The 22,192-nt window shown below is 51.9% G+C and overlaps 3 protein-coding genes across 4 annotated transcripts; all 3 read right to left on the reverse strand.

Moving 5' to 3' along the window:
- Positions 1-413: 413 nt before the first annotated feature.
- HOXD8 (homeobox D8) lies at positions 414-2,868 on the reverse strand. 2 transcript variants are annotated; one of them, XM_020886162.2, is made up of 2 exons: positions 2,292-2,868; positions 414-1,901 (listed from the first exon to the last, which is right to left on the reverse strand). In XM_020886162.2, exons 1-2 carry the CDS (start codon positions 2,839-2,841, stop codon positions 1,609-1,611), a joined length of 843 nt encoding a protein of 280 aa, XP_020741821.2. In that variant the 5' UTR covers positions 2,842-2,868; the 3' UTR covers positions 414-1,608. The 2 variants fall into 2 exon arrangements, with proteins under 2 accessions (XP_020741821.2, XP_020741820.2); XM_020886161.2 differs by having other exon boundaries at positions 414-1,904.
- Positions 2,869-8,302: 5,434 nt separating this feature from the next.
- Positions 8,303-10,917, reverse strand: HOXD9 (homeobox D9). Its single transcript, XM_020886144.2, has 2 exons — positions 9,619-10,917; positions 8,303-9,266 (listed from the first exon to the last, which is right to left on the reverse strand). Exons 1-2 carry the CDS (start codon positions 10,415-10,417, stop codon positions 9,025-9,027), a joined length of 1,041 nt encoding a protein of 346 aa, XP_020741803.2. The 5' UTR covers positions 10,418-10,917; the 3' UTR covers positions 8,303-9,024.
- Positions 10,918-13,452: 2,535 nt separating this feature from the next.
- On the reverse strand, positions 13,453-16,656 carry HOXD10 (homeobox D10). Its single transcript, XM_020886143.2, has 2 exons — positions 15,790-16,656; positions 13,453-14,433 (listed from the first exon to the last, which is right to left on the reverse strand). Exons 1-2 carry the CDS (start codon positions 16,532-16,534, stop codon positions 14,156-14,158), a joined length of 1,023 nt encoding a protein of 340 aa, XP_020741802.1. The 5' UTR covers positions 16,535-16,656; the 3' UTR covers positions 13,453-14,155.
- Between the last annotated feature and the right edge of the window lie 5,536 nt (positions 16,657-22,192).

A 22,192-nucleotide genomic window follows, 5' to 3' on the forward strand; every position in this document is an offset into this window, starting at 1 on the left:
TGCAGAAGTAGCCTCAAATGGAAAATGGATATCTTGTTAATAACAGATCCCAAACCCCAGCATCAGTGCTGGCTCAATGGAATAAGCTGTGGTATAATCTGGACTCTAGGTTGTTACCCACTGGGCCTACAACTCCAGTCCTTTGCGAAGTTCAAAGCTCTCCCAATATCTTATCAAGGTTGTTTAGAGCAAGATGAAGCTAGAATAGCCTAGCTGGCCTTCTCTGAAATGAAAGAAAGTCCCCACTCCCGCAGTTATTTATTTTTATAGCAAGGGTGCAGGTAACCCCCCTCCCACCTTTTAAAAATCAAACAGATGCTTTAGCAGGATGCTGCCTTCACAGGAGCCCTGGAGATTGTTCCTGACTCAGGAAAAGGGTTATTGGCGGCGCTCAAAGACACTAGCTCTAGAAAAAGGATTCATTTCTTTTATTAAGGAGCTAGCTATATTCTGCAGCGGTTGTTTACACTCGGATTTTTCCGCGTTTGCTCTCAAGGCTTGTTTCAAATAGGTGAGGCCAACCTGGAGAACAGCAGAGGACGTACCAACCGACATCTGAGATACACACAACAAGTTGGCTCACAATGGGCGTGCAAACAGAGAGAAGAGAATACAAATAAATATGGCACCTCCTCAGGAAAACACACACACACACACACACACAAACCGGAATCACAGCGGCGGCCACAGCACAGAGACCTAGCAGTTTCAGGCGATTCCAAGCACAGTTGAAAACGAAAGCAAATTCAGAAAGGAGAGGCGTTCCACAAGGTGACTTGCCAGACTAAAAATATCTAAGTGAAAATGTTATAATTGACTTTTCAAGTATTCATTCACTCTAGATGATTAAACTGCCATAATCTGTATAAACTATAGAAAAATTATTAAATGTCAACTTTGACATTGTCCTGAAACTTTTGTCACTAGCCGAACATTTTCCTCAAGTTTAAGGAAGCTGCAGAGCCAGGACTATACATTACACTCCTCAGCTAACATGTGCTTTTCTCAATATTTGGCCCAGACTTTTTCCCAGAGATATTACATTTACAAAATTCTCAAAGAAACCTTTTAGGAGTAAACAAAAGGCACCCGAACCATTCATTATAAAAGCAGAAAAAAATATAAATAACACATTTTAATCACATAATATAAAGTAAATATTCTGCGGGCATAATTTCTTTTAAAATTAATAAACTTCTTTTAATTTACTCACCATAAAGAAAAGATTTAAAACGTTCAAGTGCACTTGTTTGATTAATAAATCATTTTATATTCAATTATTTAGTGCTAATCATTAGGAAGTTTACGTTGTCGAGGCAAAATCACCAGCTCAGACATTAAAAACTACCATTATAAAAATATAGCTACAAGGTCAGTATCAAATTACTCTTACATAGGACAGCTCAAGGGCTGTTTCTATGCGACACTAGAAACATTTTTTTTAAAACACCCAAATCCCTCTCAAAGCGCAGAAACCTCAAGAGCAGTGACATGAAGGTAGCTTGAAACACAGGTAAAGTCCTTTCCAAAAAAGAAAACAGGTGGTGTCCACCAGCATATGCTGATCATTAGTTTTAATAGTCTGCGGTAAAATTTTAAAGGTAGAAGTTAATTTGTCGGGCCTTCGGCTCGGTCTTCCTCCAGCTCTTGGGCTTCCTTTTTTGTTTCCCCATCCTTCGCCTCCTGTCTGGAAACCGGGAATTTGTCCTTGTTGTTCTCCTTTTTCCATTTCATTCTCCTGTTCTGGAACCAGATTTTTACCTGTCTCTCGGTGAGGGCTAAGGCGTGGGAAACCTCGATTCTTCTCTTCCTGGTCAGATAAGGGTTAAAAAGGAATTCCTTTTCCAACTCTAAGGTTTGGAAACGACTGTAGGTTTGTCTTCCCCTTCGTCTACCAGGAGCTGCTGATTAAAACAAAGAGAGAAAAAAAGAGGAAAATAAACATTAAAAATGTAATGGTGCGTCTGCAGGTTGCTGGAGGTTTCTGAAACAGGTCTAAGGGGTGAAATATACACAACTCTCCTTAGGTCTGATATTATATATAGCATGGGCAGGCAAGAGGGGCAGCGAGAACGTCCTAGCAATTATTATGACCCCCATCATCTTTTCATGGTTTCTACTTTAAAGAAAAAAAAAAAAGTCTGTATTACTTCATGAATAAGAGTCACTGTAAGCTACACCAGAAGAAAAAGGAGAGGGAGAGAAAAGGGGAGTTTTAAAGCAATTACGTGAGATGAAAGCAGATTTCTCCCCCTCTCCCCGCTTAAAAAAAAAAAAAATTGCATCCCAACCTTGTGGTCTCATCCAGGGAAACATTTGAGAAGGAGACGAGCTCTGATTTAAGTGGTCTGGGTCCTCGCCAATATTACCACTGGACGATTTACAGTCAGGATATTGTACCAGCTCGGCCTCTTGCTGGGTCGTAAAAATCGGCTGTCTCTGTAAGTTATCGTATCCGTAAAACTTCGCGGGCTCCCCGTGACAGGCAATCCCACCGCAGGGGGGAGGCGGCGGCGGAGGAGGTGGGGCGGCCTGGTAGGCTGCGGCTGGGCTGCCCCCGCCGGGGTGGAAGTAGTCCTGGCCGGGGCCCGGGCCGCCCCCACTACTGCAGCCCGGCCTGGCGGGCGGCGGCGACGGGTGCGGGTGCGGGTGCGCGTGCGGGAAGCCGGCGGCGCTGTTGCCATAGAGCTGCAAGGCGGCGGCAGCGGCGTGGCGGCCGCCGACCTCGGGCGCGAAGTGACAGTCGTAGTAAGTGGGATTGATGGCCTCGCCTGCCGCGGCCGCCGCCGCGGCCGCCGCCTTGTACTTGGAGTACAACGGGTTCACGAAGTACGAACTCATCGAGGCGGCGGCGGCCAGCGGCCGGGGGCCAAGGTAGGGCGGCCCCGGGCGGGCGGGCGGCGCGGAGCAGGCAGGGAGCGCGCCTCAGCGCGACCGCACTGCCGCGGGGGCCTCTGGGGCGGCTGCTCGCGCCACTGGGGCCGCCGGGCTACGTTGCTGCTGCCACCCACCCGCCCGCCGCTTCTGAGACCCCGCAACCGCGGGCACTCCACTACTGGGCGCTCATGCTCCTCTCCCGCGCCCGCCGCCTCGACCTCGCGCCGCCTCCCTCGCAGGTCGCAGGGCCTCACCCAGCCCCCGCGTTCCACTGCCCGCCCGGCCTCTCCCGGCGCGCGCCGGCTTGGCCGCAATAAACTCGCCAACACCCCGGGTGACCTGCCCCGCTGCCTCCACTCTTTCCTCTCAGGCACCAGGCGGCCCTGAGCGCACCGGGACAACAACAAAAAAAGTGCGCCCGGCCCACGGAGACACTCTTTGGCTTCGGTTTACAAACCCCCGCTCTGGAGGGAAAAGGAAAAAAAAACCCTCTGCCCGCCGCCACCTCTCACCTCGCCCCCCCCGTAGCCCCCTCCCACCGCTCTCGCCGCCGCTGCCGAGGCTGCCGCCCCGGTGCGCCCCGGCGAGGCATTTTCGCACCACGCCACTGCCGGGAGAGGGAGCGAGATGGACGCGAGATAACCGCGCGGAGGGATCCGCGCGGAGGCGACACTCTGCACCCGACGGGACGCCTCACGCTGGCGCGAAGATGCCTCCGCCAGCCTTAAAGGGGGCCCATAAAACCGCACTGCCAAGGGCTAGCCGTGCCCCCGGGCCCAGGGAATGCGGGCCACGGCCGGCAGGGCGGGGGCACAGCGGAGCCTTACACTTGGGGGTGGGGGCGCGGGGAGGCAGGGAGGCCACTCCCAGGAGACTGTGGAGCAAATCACTCCCTCCCCGGCCCCTGGAGCAAGCCCTCAGAGGTTGGCCGTGGCTTTTGCGCCTCTGGACACGCGGGCGCAGCCCAGGGAACGAGGACAAGCCGTGTAGACGATTCGGCTGAATATTTGAGTTAGGTCTTATCCAAGTGGCTTGATTAAAGGCCACAAAGGTGACCTCAATACCGAAGTGCATTATCAAAGCGAATCTAAGTAAGCCCTTCTTTTCCAGCCGAGCGGGCCTTGTGGAAATGAGATGTACATTTACCCTTGACGCACTGCACGCCTGGCTGAGGCTCCCAGGTTAATTGATATTTAATGGAAATCATGCCCATGAATATAGTTTCCATCATTTCACCCTTGATAGACGTCAGTACCAGGCGCCGGGGGCAGCCTGAAGAATGTGGGGAGGGGGAACATTAGCATTGCTGAGAGAGTAAATAGAAAAGCAGACAGAAATGTTTCAAGCCGCGAAGGAGAACTTACGCTGGAGAGGCTGGTATTTTCTCCGGCAGGACGCGCGGCTCCGGGTCTCAGCCCCTGCGTGGAGAGGACCTGGGCAGGCGATGGCCCCGGGCGGAGGTCGGGGAACCGACACCCGGGACCCCTAAGGAGCCTCCGGGCCGGCGTTCGGAACATGCCAGTTCCAAGCAGCTGCAGGCGGCGCCCATCTTCTAACGATTCTAGTTCATGCAACAAGCCTGGGAAGTTGGTGCCGAGAACAGGCGCTGTGTTCAACTTAAAAAGTTACTAGTTTTTCCAAAGGTAAAGAAAGAGAAAACGCATTCTATGAAGGACGAGGAAGAGAAACGTCCCGTATCATCTGGGCAAATCGAGTGTGAATCGGAAAAATACTCCTGATTTTAGAAACTGGCTCTAAAGCCTGTTGGCGTTACACCACCAATTCGCCTTCTCTCTCCCCTTCTTCTTCCCCCCACCTCTGCTCTTGTGTTGATGATGTTCAATGTCTAATAAATGTAATAGGTCTCTGCTGAGTGGGTTTTCCTTTGCCTACCCTGCCTTTTTAGTGGGTCTTAAGGTGACCCTTCTTCTTGGGATAATCCATTGTTGTAGAGGGCGCCAGGCCCACGGGAGCCGACCTCAGAAACACTCTCAGCCCACCGAGGACGCCCCCGTTAAAACTTAAACACACCTTGCTGGCTTTTCACGCCAAATGAGAATGTCTAAAAACCTCCAGACAGCTCCCAAAGGCGTAGCAGGCGACTGATTTCAACTACCTCTTGCCCCTTGAGGGTTGGCCCAGCTCGTGGGTGAGATCCTGAGGTTAGTCCGGGTGGACAGAATATTATCTTGCAAATGGAGAAAATAAGGTAGAGACGGAAAGGCATAACAAGATAATGTTTAAGACTCTGTAAATTGTTTCTACAGGGAATAGCTGAAAATAGTGAAGGTAAACGGATTACTAATGAATCTGCAGATTATAAAGGCATGTCTTATTTTTAAATTAGTAGGGAGTGCAAGGAGGCTTCTGCTGTGTGAGTGGTGATGGGTCCGGTTTTTTTTTGTTGTTGTTATTGTTGTTTTCTGCCAGTTATCACCAGGTTAAAACCTTCCTTTAAATCCGTAGGCCAACGAACTGATTCGGACGGTTAACGATTTGTACTCCAATCTTGCAAATACCCAATTAAAAGAGTAATTATTTTCAATAAAGCCTTGAAACTTTGTAATTGCGCCTTTTAATTTCACTGTTTGGCGTGTGTGGGGTGTGTGTGCGCGCGCGCGTGTTTAAACCCTCAATAGTGGATTTTGGAATGGAATGGGGGAAAAGAAGAGCGAGTCCAGATCTCAATAATGCAAAGCACCTTCCAGAACTTTGTGATTCCTGAGGGGGCGAAAAAGAAATACAAACACTACAAATTCATTTCTACACATTCTGGCCTAGTTACGAAAACATTGTAAGACAACATTTCCTCTTGGGACAAAACAGTTTTATTTTTTTCCTTCAAGCATTCCGTTTATAATCTGAATGGGAGCAGGGTGCGATTAACTTGGTAAACATGTATGCTTTTACACTTCTCTGTTTTGATACAGTGCATTAACGTAACGTTCTCAACTGTGCCCAAGTTTTCTGAAATCCTAAGTCAAAATTTTATACATAATAAGCACTTCTGGAGAATGTAATAGTGCACATTGATTCTTTTTGGCTAAATTTATCCTAATTTGGAATCTAACATAGGATTGTATCTTTAATCAAGCCCTTCTTCCGCCGCAAACGCCAGCTTTACGATCACAAAATGGAGCAACGGCGCTCTCTAGTGGCCAAAATGCCACCTCTAGCCGAGTGAGCTTAACTTCTGTTTATTCAACTCAAACCAATTCCAATCTTGTTCTTTAGTTTGACTGGAGCTTGGATCGCTGACACTAATAATGCTTTCATCTCTTTGATTGTCGACAAGTCAAGTGCAGAAAACAGGGGCTCCTGAATGCCAAAGATATTTCTGCTCCCGAGAGCTTCCAGTAGTGTCTTTTTCAAAAGCTTCCAGCCCTTCTTTTGCCAGACACAGTAAGTCCCCATTCTGTAATCGCCCACAATTACAGAATGGGCTAGATTCAACGAGATCACAACTTTCTAAATATCAACTGCTATAGGCCTTTTTTTTTTTTTTTTACAGTGGAGCCAGGGACTTAGAAAGCTAAGAAACTACAGAAGTTAAATTCGTTCATTTTTTTTCTTTTAAAGCTGTTACATGTAGCATTAAATCCTGAATGTTTGCTACTTTGTAATTTTAATGCTTCAGGCCCATTTCACTGGACAATTGGGGTGGGGATAGAAGGCAAATTAAAAACTTTTTTGATTTATCTCTGAATGCCTGTCTGGAAAGGCCCCGTTGGGCTGTGTTCATTGGAACTTCTAAGCACAATAAATGAGATATTAAATTTATATCAAAGCCACAGAGTGAAATGAATTGGCTAAGCATTCCACTTGTTTTTATTTAAAGGGAAGACTTTAATCAGTTTAGGTGTTTCCTAAGAAGTTAATCTTTTTTCTCATTTTCAAAAATGCTTCCCTCCAATTCAGCTGTAACGATTAATTTTTCTATAAGCAAACAAATAATTTCCAACAATATTTTTGCTCCCTGTTTGGAGTGGAGGGTTAGATATTTTTGTGACAGGTCATTTAAGTGGCAACTTCATCTCTTTCCGCGGACCATGCATCTGGGAGATGCTCGGCCTAAGTAAATGACCCAAGAGCACTAACTCTCCCACCCCCAAATAACAGACGTATTTTCCTTTTTTAAAAAGGAGCTAGACGGCAGCCATAGTTAAATATTATTGAGAGCCACCCACTGGCTACTTCTATACCCAGCTTATTTTAAAAATCAGAACTATATTGTCTCCTCCTTCCTACTCCCCCTATTTTTATTTCCTAGGTGCTCACACCTCATCCGGGGCTCCCCAGTCCCCGTCTTCTTAGTCCAACTGAGTCCTGTTTATATTTTATTGTCCAGATTTTAAGACCCAGTTTTGTCTGCATTTTTCCTTTCCTCCCACAAACACAAACATCAAAATGAGATGCTTTCAAAGCGAAGCGCCGGGCCTGTTGTAAACTCATTACCTCCAGACGTCTCGCCGACTCGATGGCTTTATGACACCTTGGCTCTTCCTGTTTTCAAAGAGCCCAAGGTATCGGGTTGGCCGCAGGGGCGGGGGGTACGCAGCACCTTCTGCCGGATCTGGGCCTTGGATTTCCCTCCCTGCCCCCCTCTGCTTTTCCTCAAGTCCCCTCTTTCATCCGGATCCCCCCAAAACTCTGCCATCGCCCCCGCCTTCCGCCCAGCCCAGGCCGCCCGGCGCCGCCGCCTCTCGGGCCTGCAAAGGCCGTGTTGGGCCCAAATCCTCACTTACAATGACCTTCATTTTAGCCTCTGAATGCGGCCCTCAGAGGGCCGAGCTGGGGGCTAAACACACAGAAACTGCGTGGGGGAGGGGCGGGGTGGGGATAGCTGCGGAGAGCCTTGACCATTTTGATCTTCTAAGGTCACTTCGGGGCTCCCGTGGGGAGGGGCGGAAGCTCACAGCCTAACCGGCTCAGCCCTCCCGGAGCCAGCCAGCCCCGCGGAACTGGAGGAGTTGCCCCAGGGTGCTGAGTTGGCCTTTCCCTGGTTGGGTGGGGGGGAAGCGGGGGTGTTGATGGCTACGACTCCGTGAGCAGAGGGAGACGTGGGGTGCGGTATGTCAAAGCCCCAGCGAGACGGTCCCTTGTTTACTGGGGTCCAGGGGCTCTGCCGGTTCTGCTGCAATGCTGACACTGGGTCCAGGGTACAGAGTTCGCCGAGGCATTGGAAGCAGGCTGGGACAGGACCGCCCAAGGCTCCCCTGGGGGGGGGGGGGGGGGCGGTGCTCTATGCTGCAGTCTGCCCAACCTAAGCGAGACTCAGAGGCACATCAGAGACCTCTCAGGTGGAAGGGCCATGGATTTTTAGCAAAGTATCCTTCCCAGAGATGGGGAAGACGTCCCATGAGGGTGATATTTTGCAAAGAGGCAGAGAAAGCAAGCACACAGTGTTCAGGGCCAGCGTCTGGACTCCATTTGATCAGGTCAGCATTTATTGGTAGGAAGCGGTAGCATTTACAACTGGTCCTCAGGCAGGAACCGGGAGGGCCTACACCCGCGGCCGCCCACGCGAGCCAAACCCTCCCAGGGAGAGTGCGGCTCCTCCAGTGCACTGAGAAGAAAGCCCTGACCCACCGGAGGCCCTGGGCTCCTCTCTCGGCCTTCCAGATCTCAGTGGAGGGCCCGCGGCCTTCCTGAGGAAAAGGGGCTTTTCATAACCGGTGGGCAACACGGCCGGGGCTCGGCCCCAGCGGGCCTCCGCACTGTCGTCGCTCTGCCTTCGCTTTTGGAAACGGGGTGCGCTTGGCCCCTGCTTGAGCAGCGCTAAGCAGCGCTCGGGGCTAAACTACAGCACTTTTCAGAAATATAGGAGACATTTACACAGGAGAGGGCTCCTCAAACCAGCGTGCACTCACAAAATATGCCATTTCCTAAGGAATCAACGGAACAGGAAAAGAGGGGAGCAGGATAGGGCAAAACCCCAAAGCCACTTGGTTTCTCCAACACATAATCGAGCAAATACAGAGTCCCCCAAATTACCTCACAGAAACCAACCACACAGTCACTTCTACCTAAAATGGGGTGGGGGAAATGTCCGAATGGCTGGAGAAGTTCTGGAAATCAAGCACCCACAAAGAAAAAATCCCCCACTGCCATTGCAAAGCAGAGCGGTCCTGCCGGCGCCGCGCCGGGTCAGTCTCCCTTGGGGCATTTCTCCTTGCTCATCTTTTTCATTTTCATCCTACGATTCTGGAACCAGATTTTGACCTGTCTCTCTGTGAGGTTCAGAATCCTTGCCACCTCATAGCGCCGGTCCCGAGTGAGGTACATGTTGAAGAGGAATTCCTTCTCCAGCTCAAGCGTCTGGTATTTGGTGTAGGGACAGCGCTTTTTCCGGGTGGAGCGAGCGTGGATCCAGTTTGCTGCGGGGTTGTCTATGAAGAGGGGGGTTTGAAGAAGGGGAGCGAGGGGCGGAGGGGAGGCAGCGAGAGACAACGGGGTGGGGGAGAGAAGAGGTCGTTAAATTAATTTCACCAAGGATGGCCGCTTTTCACAACTTGGGGGGGAATTATCATAAAAAGCCTTAATGCCCGCGCTCTGTTTACCGTACAAACCGCGTGCCCAGGGTAGGTGGTTATGGGACGCTTTTTTTATGGATGCGTGTAGCTCGCCCAGGCTAGGGTAGGCGTCTAGACGTTTTTATAGGTTAGTAAAACTATCAGTTTTGCACATTCGAGCCTTACAGGTTTCAGCAATAAATCAGGGGGCAATTTCTTTTGCACTTACTTGGGTCAAGTTGCTGCTGCGGCGCCTGCGAATGCTGCTTCTCTTCCTCCTTCAGCGGACAGCCCGGGCTCGGGTGGTCGCTGCAAGCCGAGGGCTCCGATGAGCCGCCTGCCCCGGACCCGGATCCGATCCCCGCCCCGGGCCCGGCTCCCCCAGCCGCCGCCGCTGCCACCTTGTCCCGTAGGAACGAGTTGCACGAGAACTCGGGGCCGCCGCTCCCCTGGGACTCTCGGGCCGCGGAGCACTCAGTCCTTTTGGAGGAGGAAGACGAGGAAGTGGAGGAGGTGGAGGTGGCGGCGGCGGCGGCGGCGGCGGGGGTCGGTGCCGCTCCGCTTTCAGGCTTAATCCCGTAGTGGCGCCCGTTGGGTGGGCCGCTGGGGCCGGGGCTGGGACCGGGGCCCGGGCCGCCGCCGCCGCCGCTACCGCCGCCGCCTCCGCCCGCACCGCCCGGGAAGCCGGGCAGCGGCTCCATCCAGGAGCGCATGTAGCGGCCGGGCTCGGAGGCGGAAGCGGCCAGGGGCGGCGGGGGCACGTATGGGTGGTAAAGGCCGCTCATCGCCGCCGCCGCCGGGGGCTGGGCGGGCACCGCGGACCACGAGGCGGAGAACACAGCCGATTTGGGGGCAAAACTACACGAGGCGAACTCGGCGGCGGCGGCGGCCGGGCTGTCGGCCACACCTGCGGGCCTGCCCTGCGCGCCAGGCCCTGGAGGTCCGAAGCGCCCGGCGAACACCTCGTCGCCCTCATGGCCTATGAGCGAGTCCACGTAGTAGTTGCTGAGGGTGCCACTGGAGGACATTTTGAGGCGCCCCGCGCTCCCACCCAAGGTTACACTGCCCGCCGCGGCGCCGCTCCCCGCCGGCGCCCGAGCCGCCGACTAGTTCGCAGGCTGCAGCCTCCACCATTGGTCGCGCGGCCCACGTGATCATATTTACCAATACCAGGAGTAAATCAGTCCGCTAAACTGGGGGCTGCTGTGATTTAAAAAAAAAAAAATCATCATCAACGTAAGAGCAGCAATTAGAGCCCACGGGTCCCGGCCGGTGCGCCGAGCTCGGCCTGGCCTGACTCGGCCATCCCGGTGGCGACGGGGACCACGCGCCCCGACCGCGGCCGCAGGAGGCGCTGGGGACTATTTGTTCGCCTCTTCTTGCCTCCCTCGGTCTTGCAGTCCGGACTGGGGCTACCTCCCCGGCGTCTGGGCTCCGAGCTCCCGGCCGTGAGTTCTGGGCGCTCCGAGCACTTGGGGGCCGGTGGCGGGGAGCGCGAGCCTGTGCGGCCCGAGGCAGGCCGGCCTTCCGAGGCGGCCCCCTGGCGCCCGAGGGGAGTTCTCCCGGAGCTTCTCTCCCGGCCCCAGCCCACCCCTGCCTACGCACACCCACACCCACACACGCTCTCTCACAGCTTGTCGTGTTGTTTAAAACAGGTGGAAGACCTCTGTAATGATATTATGCCTTTCAATAAAAATTTTATGAGGTGTATTTGATTATAGATTAATGTGTCCCTAATAAAACGGACGGATGGAGCAGCTCGAAAGGCCCCCCTCCCCCTACCGCACTCACACACGCCCGCGCAGACACACACCCCCGACGTGAGGCTGAGCGCACGCCGAGGCCGGAGGGGTGAGCTGGGGCGGCCTGGCCCTCGGGCTGGGCGCGGCCGGCGGCCACCGCCCGGGCTCTGTCTGCCTTCGAAAGTGTCCGCGAGCTGGCAGTCAGCACCGCGCGGACCGTGGCGGCCAGGGTGCCTTGTCTTCTCCGGGACGTCTGGAAAGGTCCTGGAAGAGAACACGCCATAGGGCAGAACCCAAATGCTAGCGCAGGCCCGCACCCCGCTGCCGCCCCGACCCTGCCTCAAGAATGGCCATCGGGGACAGCATTTCCCTGGGCCAGGCCGCTCCCCTTGATTCTCACTTGGACGTCTCCAAGTGAATTCCAGAGATCTCTAAAAAATGGCCTGGTCCTTGGGCTACTCTCTTACGAATTCTTTTCTTTCTTTCTCTCCCTCCTCCCTACTTTTTTTCCCCCCAGTCTCCAAAGTTAAGCCTGGGCAGCCTTGAATCTGAGGGAAATGCCCATTGTCACTCCCAAATCCATGGTACAAAGCCTAGGAAGCCCGGCTGGGAGCCGAGACAAAAAGCAGCCGGGCGCCGGCGGGTGGAGGATATATTCCTCGCTCTACAAGTTGCCCTGCGCACCCTTGGGGGGCTCCCAGCCCACCTTGAGCCCCGGAAAGGAAGGAGGGAAATGGCTACTTATGGTCTGATTGATTGTCTTTGCCAAAGGCTTTCTGATTTTATTCCAGAGGAGCTGCCTCTGCCTGTAGCCCAGATTTTCCTCTGAGACATGACCCCTTGTCAACAACGAATGGTGCTCCCCACATCGCAGGAGGTAAACTGAGAAGCTAAAATTGCCTTCCTTCTCCTGCCCAACCAATGGAGGTCTGGGCAGATCTATTCCAGTGTTCCCAACCTGGCATTGATGCCATCCATCTTCCACCCTAGGAAATGGCTCCCCTAAAGCGGTCTGTCTTGGACCTGGAAAATCACCTCTGTTTTCAGCAGGATGTTTAAAACTCCGAATAATTACTGAGTCTCCCAAGGACTCTTGGTCGAGAGTTTTAAGGCTGAGACCCCCTTAAAGAGATTGTCTTTAGGGGAAAAGGGGGGGGGCGAAAAGGATCTATCGTTTTCATTTGTCCTTTGACAAATCCAGGGATTTGTCAAGGAAGCTGCTTGAGTCTACTGGAAACCTTTTAAAATCACAGCACAACCTGGGGTAACGAATTTTGTGTCAGCTCATCCCCCCAAGGCCTCTCCTCTTCTCCCTGGCAGGACTACCAAAGTCTGGACTCTCGTGGGCTGAGGATCCTGAAATCCATCAGTCAATCTATGTATCTATCTATCCATCTATCTATATGCACATTCACACATAGGGAAAAGATAGCTGGAGTTTTCTGTGCCATGGTAACAACTGGAACATTGGACTTCATGAGAAGTCATGTTCATCTGCAAATTCTTTCAGTCACCCTTCATACATTTTCTTGCCTCCCAGATACAATGGCTCCAATCAGCAGTTTGTAATTAAATGGAGAGAGAATTAGCTGGTGGAAACCTTTTCTTCCTTTAAAAATCTTTTTTTTCATGTAGGCCACCAAAAGGTAATGACTGAGCATAAAATCCTTCCACAAGGCAACCAGGGCAAAGTGAGATGAGAAAACTCACTCATTCTTGGCTTCACTGTGGCCTGGCTATCTTGTGCTTGGGATGGGGGTCGGGATAAGAACAGGGGAGCAGAAATGGACCCGATGCAATGCTAAGCTGCTGCTTGTCTTTGCTCCTGTAATGGAGGCCCCACGGCTTCCAGGTGGGCAAGACTGATTTCAACCTAGTCCCTGGCAATGGCACACCAGCTAGAAATCACCAAGACTCCACTGAAAGCATTAAAAATAACAGAACCAAAACCAAAGAGAGGAAGACACACAAACGGGGAGCTGCGAGGAAAATGCGGTTTGGACACAGGTTTACTTACCAGGTTCAGGCTAGAGGAAAGTTCACATCCATTGACAAATCAATTATGTTACTATCATGAGGGGAGGGGGAGACAGGACCCTCTTTCTTCCCAACTAGGAAAACAGCAGGCACAGCCTGAATGATCACTCCCCAACCACTGCCAAATTTCAGCACCAAAGGCCCCCTTCAGCTTTTCTCTCCCATATCACTTCCCCTACTTTCTACCACCCCCGCAACTGCCCCAAACAAGCAGTTTAACAGGAAGATAATCTCACCAAAGTCTTTCATCTCCATCACAACATATTTCCATTTCAGAAAGCAGAGGGAGTGCACTCGTTTCCAGAGTTTATTGCATTATACATGCGACCAGAACATGCACAGAAGGACAGGTTGCTGTTGTACTTCTACCAAACCACAGATGCACCACAAGGGAAAGGCTACAAGGCAAAGTCAATATTCCATCTCACCAAGGACAACTGCTAAACTCATTTGCAAAAAGATACATTGTAATGTGCTTTCTTAGTCCCCCTCCCCCCAAAGCTTGTGGGTTTTAATCTTTTTAAATATATATGTAATTTAAGTACTTTTAAGTACTGGATGTATTCAAAACGCCATGAGCTCATGGACTAACCACACACACACAGACCTTTTGTGTTAGGAAAAACATGAAAAAGTCACATTGCTGGATGGACGAGTGGATTGATGGATGCTCTACAGTTCCAATAAGTTAAGAGCCAAATGAAAATGCGCAGTAATAGTTACCCTGCATTACGATGAAAAAAATAATAAATTACACGTGCTAGTTTTTTTTAATATATATATATATATATATATATATACTCATAGGGATTACAGATCACTTGCAGCACGAACAGAATGACCCCAAAGTCACATTCTAGCAGGAAAAAAAAATTTTTCAAAAAACAAAGAGCATTGAAGGTTTTGTTTCCGCCTTCCCAGTCCTCCAGCACTCGGCCCTGGAACTCGGCGCCCCTCTCCGATCCTAACCTCTGACGGGCCTCGGACCTAAGAGAAGGTGAGGTTGGCGGTCAGTTCTCGGATCCGGTTCTCTCGGCTCATCTTCTTGAGTTTCATTCGGCGGTTTTGAAACCAAATCTTGACCTGCCTGTCGGTGAGGTTAACGCTCTTACTGATCTCTAGGCGGCGCTCGCGGGTGAGGTACATATTGAACAAGAACTCTTTTTCTAATTCCAGCGTTTGGTGCTTAGTGTAAGGGCACCTCTTCTTTCTGCCACTCTTTGCAGTGAGCCAATTGCTGGTTGGAGTATCAGACTTGATTTCCTCTAACAAAATTAAAGGGAGAAGAAGAAAAAAAATCAAGAATTTTTTTTTTCTTTCAATCTGTTCAAATTTACCCTTGGCCATGACCCCGCTGGCAGCCAGGCCGCTTTGGAAAATGCTTGCATTAAACATTACTCACATGAGGTGGGCCCTGAAAGATATTTGTAAATGAGGCCAGGTTAGTTAAAGTACCCAAAATGACACAAATGGGTGGGTATTCTTGCCGTCTGTGTCAGCGTTCTCTCTCTCTTTCTCTCTCTACTTTCTGACCTGCACAAAATATTAGTACAATAGTAAACTTTCAGGATCTCACCAGCAACATTCTAAATGATCATCTCACAACAGGGCTAGAGTGGAAGAAGCAAACCACAGTCTGACAAGCCTACAAATCCCACTGCTGCCTCAGATCCCCAAACCTGCTACTTCTTCCCCACTTCTCCCAGGCAGGCGGGGAGCCCCACAGCCAGGCTTATAGGTACCAATTCTCTTTCAAAGATACCAGAGGAACCGACTACACCTTCTCCGCCCTGCCTGGGCATCGATGTATGCCCCCAAATTTCCTGAATTTTTGTGCTTTCTTGCCCCCACACAAAAGCATTCTCCCAGAAATGAGAAATGTAGCTCCTTGCTGTGGCCCAACTCTGAGCACTGGGGCAGAGGATCAGGGGCAGAAAAGCCAGAGCCCCTGGCTCTTTGCCCTGTCCAGCCCTAAGGCTGGCCCTGCCGGGTGGGCCATGCATATTCCATTCTCCCCCCCCCCTTCTGCCTTTGCCCCTTTGCAAAAGGACTGCAAAGCTTTCAGCACTTTCCCCAGACAAAGCCAAGGTTACCTAGCCCCGCAGAGGCAGGGAGCCCTGTTCTCTGGCCCAAGCACCAACTGGTCCAGCCATCTCGTTCCCGGTGCTGTCCCCATGCTCGCAGGATGCGGGGTGCATACATTGAACACGAACGCGGTACCCTGGACCACCTTAAAATCATCACTGAGTGAAAGGCATGGCTGGGACTGCAAATCTGAGCGGGAGGAAGGAGGTTCTGGGGCCGCGTTTACCAGCCGCAGGTCTCATTTGCGCTCTTTTGTTGCATTTCAGGTCTAGCTCAGGAAAAATAAACCCGGCAAGCCCTTCCTCTGCCCGGGCGCCATCAGCATGGGGCCAGGACTAGCCAGGAGGGTCAGGGAAGCGCGGCAGAAGCGGAAACCATCTCGGGATTAAGACTGCCCCTCTAAAAGACGGGAGGAGAGGCACCTGCCAGTCGGGGCCCCAGGCTGCCGGTTCGGCACTGGGCACCCGGGTGTTCCCTCTCTCTGCCGGTTCCGGGGCTGCGCGCCCCGCTGGGGTGACAACTCTGCTCATACCGACCTTTGCTTTCCTTCTCCTGTACTTCGGGACTGGACACGGAGACCTCTGCCAGGCAGCTCCTCTCTTCCGGAAGGCCGCCCTTGGCTTCAGGGCTCTCCACCTGGGAGACTTTGGTGGGCTCCTGGCCACTCGCTGTCTCGTTCATCTTCTTTTCCATCTGCAGCTGGGCGGCCGAGAGCTGCGGCTTGGCCGCGCCGCGAGGGTTGAGCTGGAGCATGACTGTGGAGCTGCCTTCGGGGCTGTTATTGTACTCTTGGGTTTTCCCGGTGGCGTAGGTCTGACTCAGTCTAAAATATCCAGGGACAGGAACCTCGGGATTCTCAACGGGACAGGACTCAGGGACCAGCCTCTGGTACGAAGGGACCTCAGCAGAAATGAGTTTGTTGCGCTTATCAGAATACATGCAGCAATTGGATTCTTCCTTAATGTTGGTGGTGAAGGAGCAAGTGGGGACTTGCTGTGTAACAGGTTGCTCTATTCGACAAGATCTGTTCGGGTCTGTCCAACTGTCTACTTGAGGTATATAAGGATGCACATTCATACCCATATTTTGGTGGTTCACTTCTCTTTTGGCCAGAGACGGGAGCAGTCCACAGGTTTGCATTCCATAGGTCCCCATGTCTGCGCTAGGTGGTGGCATGTACATGCTGGCGCTGCTCGAATAAAAACTGTCACTCCTGCAGGCACTGATCAAGGAATCTACTAAAAAAGTATTAGCAGCAGGAGAGCTGTTGGGAAAGGACATTTTGGGGAGGAATTTGAAGAAGAGAGATTGTGTCCTTTGTAGGCTGACATCTCTAGGAAAACATTCCCCGTGTAATTGTGGATGCCTCTGCCGACCACATGACAACCAAGCCAATGAGATTTGAAAATGGCCTTGAGCCGCAGCCTCCTCGCAGGTCACGTGCTCCAGAGCCCGGCCAGCCGGCCGCGTAAGCGCGGACAACAGCGACATCTACTACGCGCCCGCGATAGTGCGCGCTGGAGACAACCGGCGCAGCGCTCTCCGCCGCCCGCCAGCCTCCCGGGGCTCGCTCTGTCCGCCCGCCCCACTCGCGTCCCCCACTCCAGCCTCTGGGCCCCGCAGGCGGAAGAAAAGGCTCGGCCCGAGGGGTCTCCGGGAGGACACACGCGGGGAGGGAAGCCCGGGCGCCGTGGCGCCAGCACACAGAAGCATTCCCCGCACACACCCAGGCAGAAGGCGCCCGAGAGGGCCGGGGCCAGGGCGGTGGGTGGGGGCCCAGCCTGGTTCATTTTGTCCCGGACAGACTGGGAAGGTGAGTTGGACTCCCCAGACTCTGAGACATCCCACCCCAGGAGTCCACAGGAAAGAGCTCTGGCGCCTTAAACGCGTCCACGATATCCTGGGGAGTGGAGTCGAGAAGGGCCGCGAGGGCCGAGAGGCCACGCAGCTGACCAGCCCCGCGGAGCCCCGAGGACCGGCCCGGCCCCGGCACTGTCCTCTGCCTCGGCCCGCCAGCCCACCCCAGCTGCCAGCGCCTCTGCACACCGGTGGGCTACTCGAGCCTTCAGCTCTTCGGGGAACCACACCCCGACCTCTGCGGGCTGGGCCGCTGGGAGCTTTCAGCCCGGAGACAGTCCCTCGCCCGCAGCGCGGCTTCCGCGAAAGCGTCCCCCCGGCTCTCAGCGGAAGAACTAAACCAACTAAACCGAGGTTTCCCTCCCCACACGCCCTGAAAATAGAGGGCAAAGAGGAAGGAAGGAAGAAGAGCGAAAAGAATGTTTTCTAGGAAGGGGAAACTCTCACCCTCAGACTCCAGAAGTTTTAGAAAATTGACTGGGCCAAGCAGGAGAGAGTGATGCAAAGGTGTCATATGGTTCTTCCGCAAAGAAAAATATGTTTTCCTTTTATGGATTTTGTAAAAGCATTGGTTTTTGACAAGTGCAAGGTACAAAAGGTTGTGGAATTTATTAATACATATTAAGAAGAATCAGGGCGATCAATAAAATTCTCATCTACATTCTTGGGCTACTTGGTAATTTTCTTGCTTCTGAAGGTTTTTAAAGAGTTATACCCGCTGTTGCCACACACGGGAAGATATTTTATTAACAAATCAATCGAGACTTTGTAAAGGATAAGATTAATAGTTAAGATTTAGCATAATGGCGTTCGCTTTATGAATTATTGAAAATTATACTATTGATTTTCCCCCCTCGCTACTAACCAAGAAGGTCAATTTTTGTTTTAACACAAATTGTCAAATATTAAAAGCTTATACTTTTGTCAGAAGTTGAGGTTTACAGTTTTGGGCAATTCCTAAAATTATTTGAGAAGGTTCTGTTTGGATAAGGGAAGGGAGGGAAAGAAGGAGGTGGGAGAACCTTAGCCCTGTGTTTCCTTTGGTGAGGGAAAGTTCTATAAAAAGGATTTGGTCTGGGCTTGTGGTCGACCTCATTAAAAGAACAACCACCATCACCACCATGGAAACTCAGAGTTTTATGAGAAACTTCTTCAACAACTTCCTCCCTCGTTCTCTGTTGCAGGCGGTGAGCAGTCCTTCGGAAGCCGCGGCCTCGGGGCAGCAGCAGGGAGCTTTAAACTTGATTTCCAAAGGTTTGCCTTGGGTGAGGGGCCCGGCCAGGGCACTGGAGCCATTCTCAGGCTTCCTGGATCCCCCTTCCTGCATCTGAGAGAGGAGAAGGGCCCCGGAAACTCTGATCGTAAACCAGTTCTCTGTCCGGGGAGGCATCCGTATTTTCTTCTCCCCACACTCCTGTCACGGGGGCTGGCCTGGGATTTCAGGCCCAGAGACTGAACTTGTGGGCAAACTGGGTTTCTGCCTTGCCTTTTTTTTGGGGGGGGGGGAGCCCGATACTCAGCCTACTGGTGGACGTAGTAGCCCGCTCGCTCCTTCACAAAAACCTTTTCCAGCAAACCCTTTGTCCACCCCTCCCCAAAAGGAATCTCCCCTGGCCTGGTGGAAAAAGTCGTTGGACATTATTTTCGGCCTTGGGACCGCTTCGGCTGTCCCCTCACACTGCCCTCGCCCAAACAATAACCCCTTTAAAAAAAAACTCCTCGGTGGCAATGAGACAGACCTTTTAAACCTTTACGCAGCTGTTCAAATACAACATCATTGTCAGGTTAAAAGCCTGGCGCCTCTAACTGCTCCGGCTGCGGGATGCCGGCTAAGGAAGCGGAGGTTTAAACATTACCTTCGGCAGGGGTGGCTGTTTTTAGGCTTGGGGGTGGGGGAGTGAGGAAGGCAGGGAAAAAAACCCAACTTTTGACTCAAGTCTGCTAAGGTCCTGTTCAAAGCTAACAGCCAGGGACTAGCACCCCGAAAATTGCCTTCTCTCAAGGCGGAGATCATGATCTCAGCCACAGCTAAGCGTGCCCAGGGCTGGACAAAGTGCCCACTGCACACGCTCTCGGCAGGCGCCCTGACGCCAGCCTGGCGCTCCGGCACTGTCCTCCCTTGCATGTCGGCCAAGGGAGCCGCCCGGAACTCGGCTGTCCAGTTCTCCTATCCCACGAGAGGCAAGAGTGTTCAATCTAATCGCAAATTTTATGCCCATCAAATGTCCTTTCATAATCTTTATTTATACATGAAGAAAACATCCAAGCTAAAAAACCAGCAATTCCTCACCGAAGGGGTATATCTGCCATTAACCAGGACATCTGCCTCCTGAATTTGGGGAGCCTTTCTGTTTCAGCTCCCTTCGCCTTCAGGCTCAAAGTCACTCCCACGCTGGATTTGGTTTTAAATAGGTCATCTTCACTCACCGGAGGGGGGAAAAATGCGTATCAGATATAATTTTGAATCTATGATCACAAAATTCTATTTATTCTTTTTCAAATTTTTATCTTCAGATCAGTTCCTTGAGGCCAGAAACTGCCAATATTTTGGAGAGATTTTATTATAAAAATCAAGCAAAATAGAAACAATACAAGGAAGAGAATGATCTGAGCTGGGGAGGATGGAAAGTTTGTCTAAGACCCTAAGGCTAAGATAAAGCAAATGGAATGAAAAGACTGGGTTTTCAAGGCCAGGCTTTATTTTGCTTACAAGTATTTAACGTAGCTACATAGCTGCTGTTTTCGATCATCTTTAGATCAGTTGGAGCAGTTACCATTAATAATAAATCAATATTGTACCATAAAGGAGATGAATATCCACAATTGTACCAAGACATCCTTCTCCCTGGCACAGTTCTTTCCAGAGAAAAATTAAAAGGGTCGCTTCAGCAAGAAATTAGCATTTGTAATCAAGAAGTGACTTGCATCTGCGCTTTCTGTCACCAGGAAGAAGGGCAGCGGCCCTGGGCCTGGGTGGACCTAGGGATCCACTGATTTGGGGCCCTGAGTGGCCTCTCATAGATGTGCCACTTTTGGGGAGCAGAGTGGATGGGCACAAATTTTAAAAGCTGCTTCCTCCAAGCACCCTTCTGGGTTGCACCGTGTACCTCCCAGCCAATGTGAAAAGAACTCAAAAGGGCAACTGGGGAGACCAGGGAAGCCGCCACCAATGCAAAGACGGGTCTAGGGAGACACTGCAAAAGGACCAGCAGCCTAGGAACCTCTTCCCTTTGCAGACACAAAAGACTCCTACTTCTCCCAATCTCCTTTCACTTCAAGCTCTGAGACCTCAGCGACTCAAGATGCTGGGGCCATGCACCATAAGCCCCACATGCCCTGAATGATCCAGAAAGGTCAGGTCTGCAGCCTGGAGAAGTCCTGGTCCAGCTCACCAATTCCCCGGTCTTTTTTAGACTCAACTTGGGCGCTGCCGAGAGGAAAGGGACTACAGATTGCTGAGCACTCGTGGTCTAGGAGAGGCTGCCAGCCAAGGCCAAGGGGCCCTCCAAGGCCACAAGCGCCCCCGCTGGAGCTGGCTAAAGAGGAACACAACGACATTTGGGGAGGAGAACTCTCACCCCACTTGGACTGAGGCCCAGGTTAGGCCCCGGGAAATGTCGATTCACAATAGCTAAGCTGGACCCACAGTCAGACAGGCAGGAGCCAGGGTGCCCGCGGGGAACATCAATGCCTCTGGCTGGCGCCTCCCATGGGGTGGGGAGACTCGTGGCCCCCAGCCTCCACTGAAGCCGATGCCAACTCCCAGGGGTGGACCCAGAGTCTTTTAGTCCAGGGCCGGGAGGGAGGTAGCAAAGACAGCGAAGTTGAGGAGGTCCTCACTGATTCCGGGGTTGCGTGTGCTTTACAACGAACTTCAGCAAAGAAGGAACTGCCACCTTTCATTTTGGAACTTCTCTTTCGGACCTTGGATGGTGGCACAGGCCCTCCGCAATGTCGGGAGCTTTCGGGGTGGGAATAGGGTTGAGGAGGGCATACGGAAAGAAAACTGCTTTCAGGAGCCTGTGCCAAAATCAAACTCCACGCTCAATGCCAGCAGACGGCTTGGAAGGCTGGCCAGGGGTTCTGTCAAACGCAAAGCCCCGTTTGCTTCAAATGCATACTCCACTCCACGACGCCTTGAAGTATAACGTTCCCCGGGGCTGTCTACCGCTCCCCGCTGCCACACTAGCTCAGTATGGCCGGGAGCCCCAACCCAGTCCTGCCTGCGCCTCCGGTCACTACCGATAGCCCCCAGCGCCAGGCACTACCCGGGGTGGGGGTGGGGGTCCCTGGCGCAGAACGACGCGTCTCATTTTTCCGAGACCACACTCAGCTAAGTTGCCGGCGCCCTGATCTGTCTTAAACAAAAGCCTTTTAATCACCACAGGCGGTCGGAGAGCGTGCGAGGCGGACGCGGTTTTAGGCAGGGGTGGTCCTATCTTCTTATCGCTCTCCACACTCAAACCAAGAAAACTGATTTCCATAATTTAATTAACTTGTAGTGGCATGACTTATTTTTTTTTGAAATGCACATATTTGTCTTTTAAAAACCTCTTTTGGACACCACCAGGTTATACCGAAGTATTCTTTACAACAGCTTCATAAGAAGACAACGATTAGGTGATCTCTTATTTCAGGAATCTGCTCGCGTTCCTCTGTCTTTATACAACTTCCCAACCTCATGGCTGCGGAGACCAAACAATCAGCAAGCAAACACCTTAGCGGTTTCTAGCCGGTTAAGATTGCATATTAGAATCCAGTATCCGAAAGATACAGTACCGCGGCCTCTCCGACAAATGAGGCTTCTGGAACATGAGCACGCCCCCGTGTGGCTCTCCAAGGCCATGCAAACGCGAAATGGTATCTCTAGGTTCGGCTTGACTAAGGTGGTGGACACACAAGCTGCTACATTTAGACGCAGCATTTAAAAAAGAACAAGCCAGCAAGAGAGAGAGAGAGGGAGAGAGAAAAAAATAAACCAGTTTTAGCCTCCTGGAATGATCACATTACTAGGGCACTGACATCGTAACGGATGCCTAGGATTGCAAACAAAGGAGTCCCCTTCTGAACGAAATTATTCAA

Source organism: Odocoileus virginianus, chromosome 13, assembly GCF_023699985.2.
Source record: "Odocoileus virginianus isolate 20LAN1187 ecotype Illinois chromosome 13, Ovbor_1.2, whole genome shotgun sequence".
Taxonomy (NCBI): domain Eukaryota; kingdom Metazoa; phylum Chordata; class Mammalia; order Artiodactyla; family Cervidae; genus Odocoileus; species Odocoileus virginianus.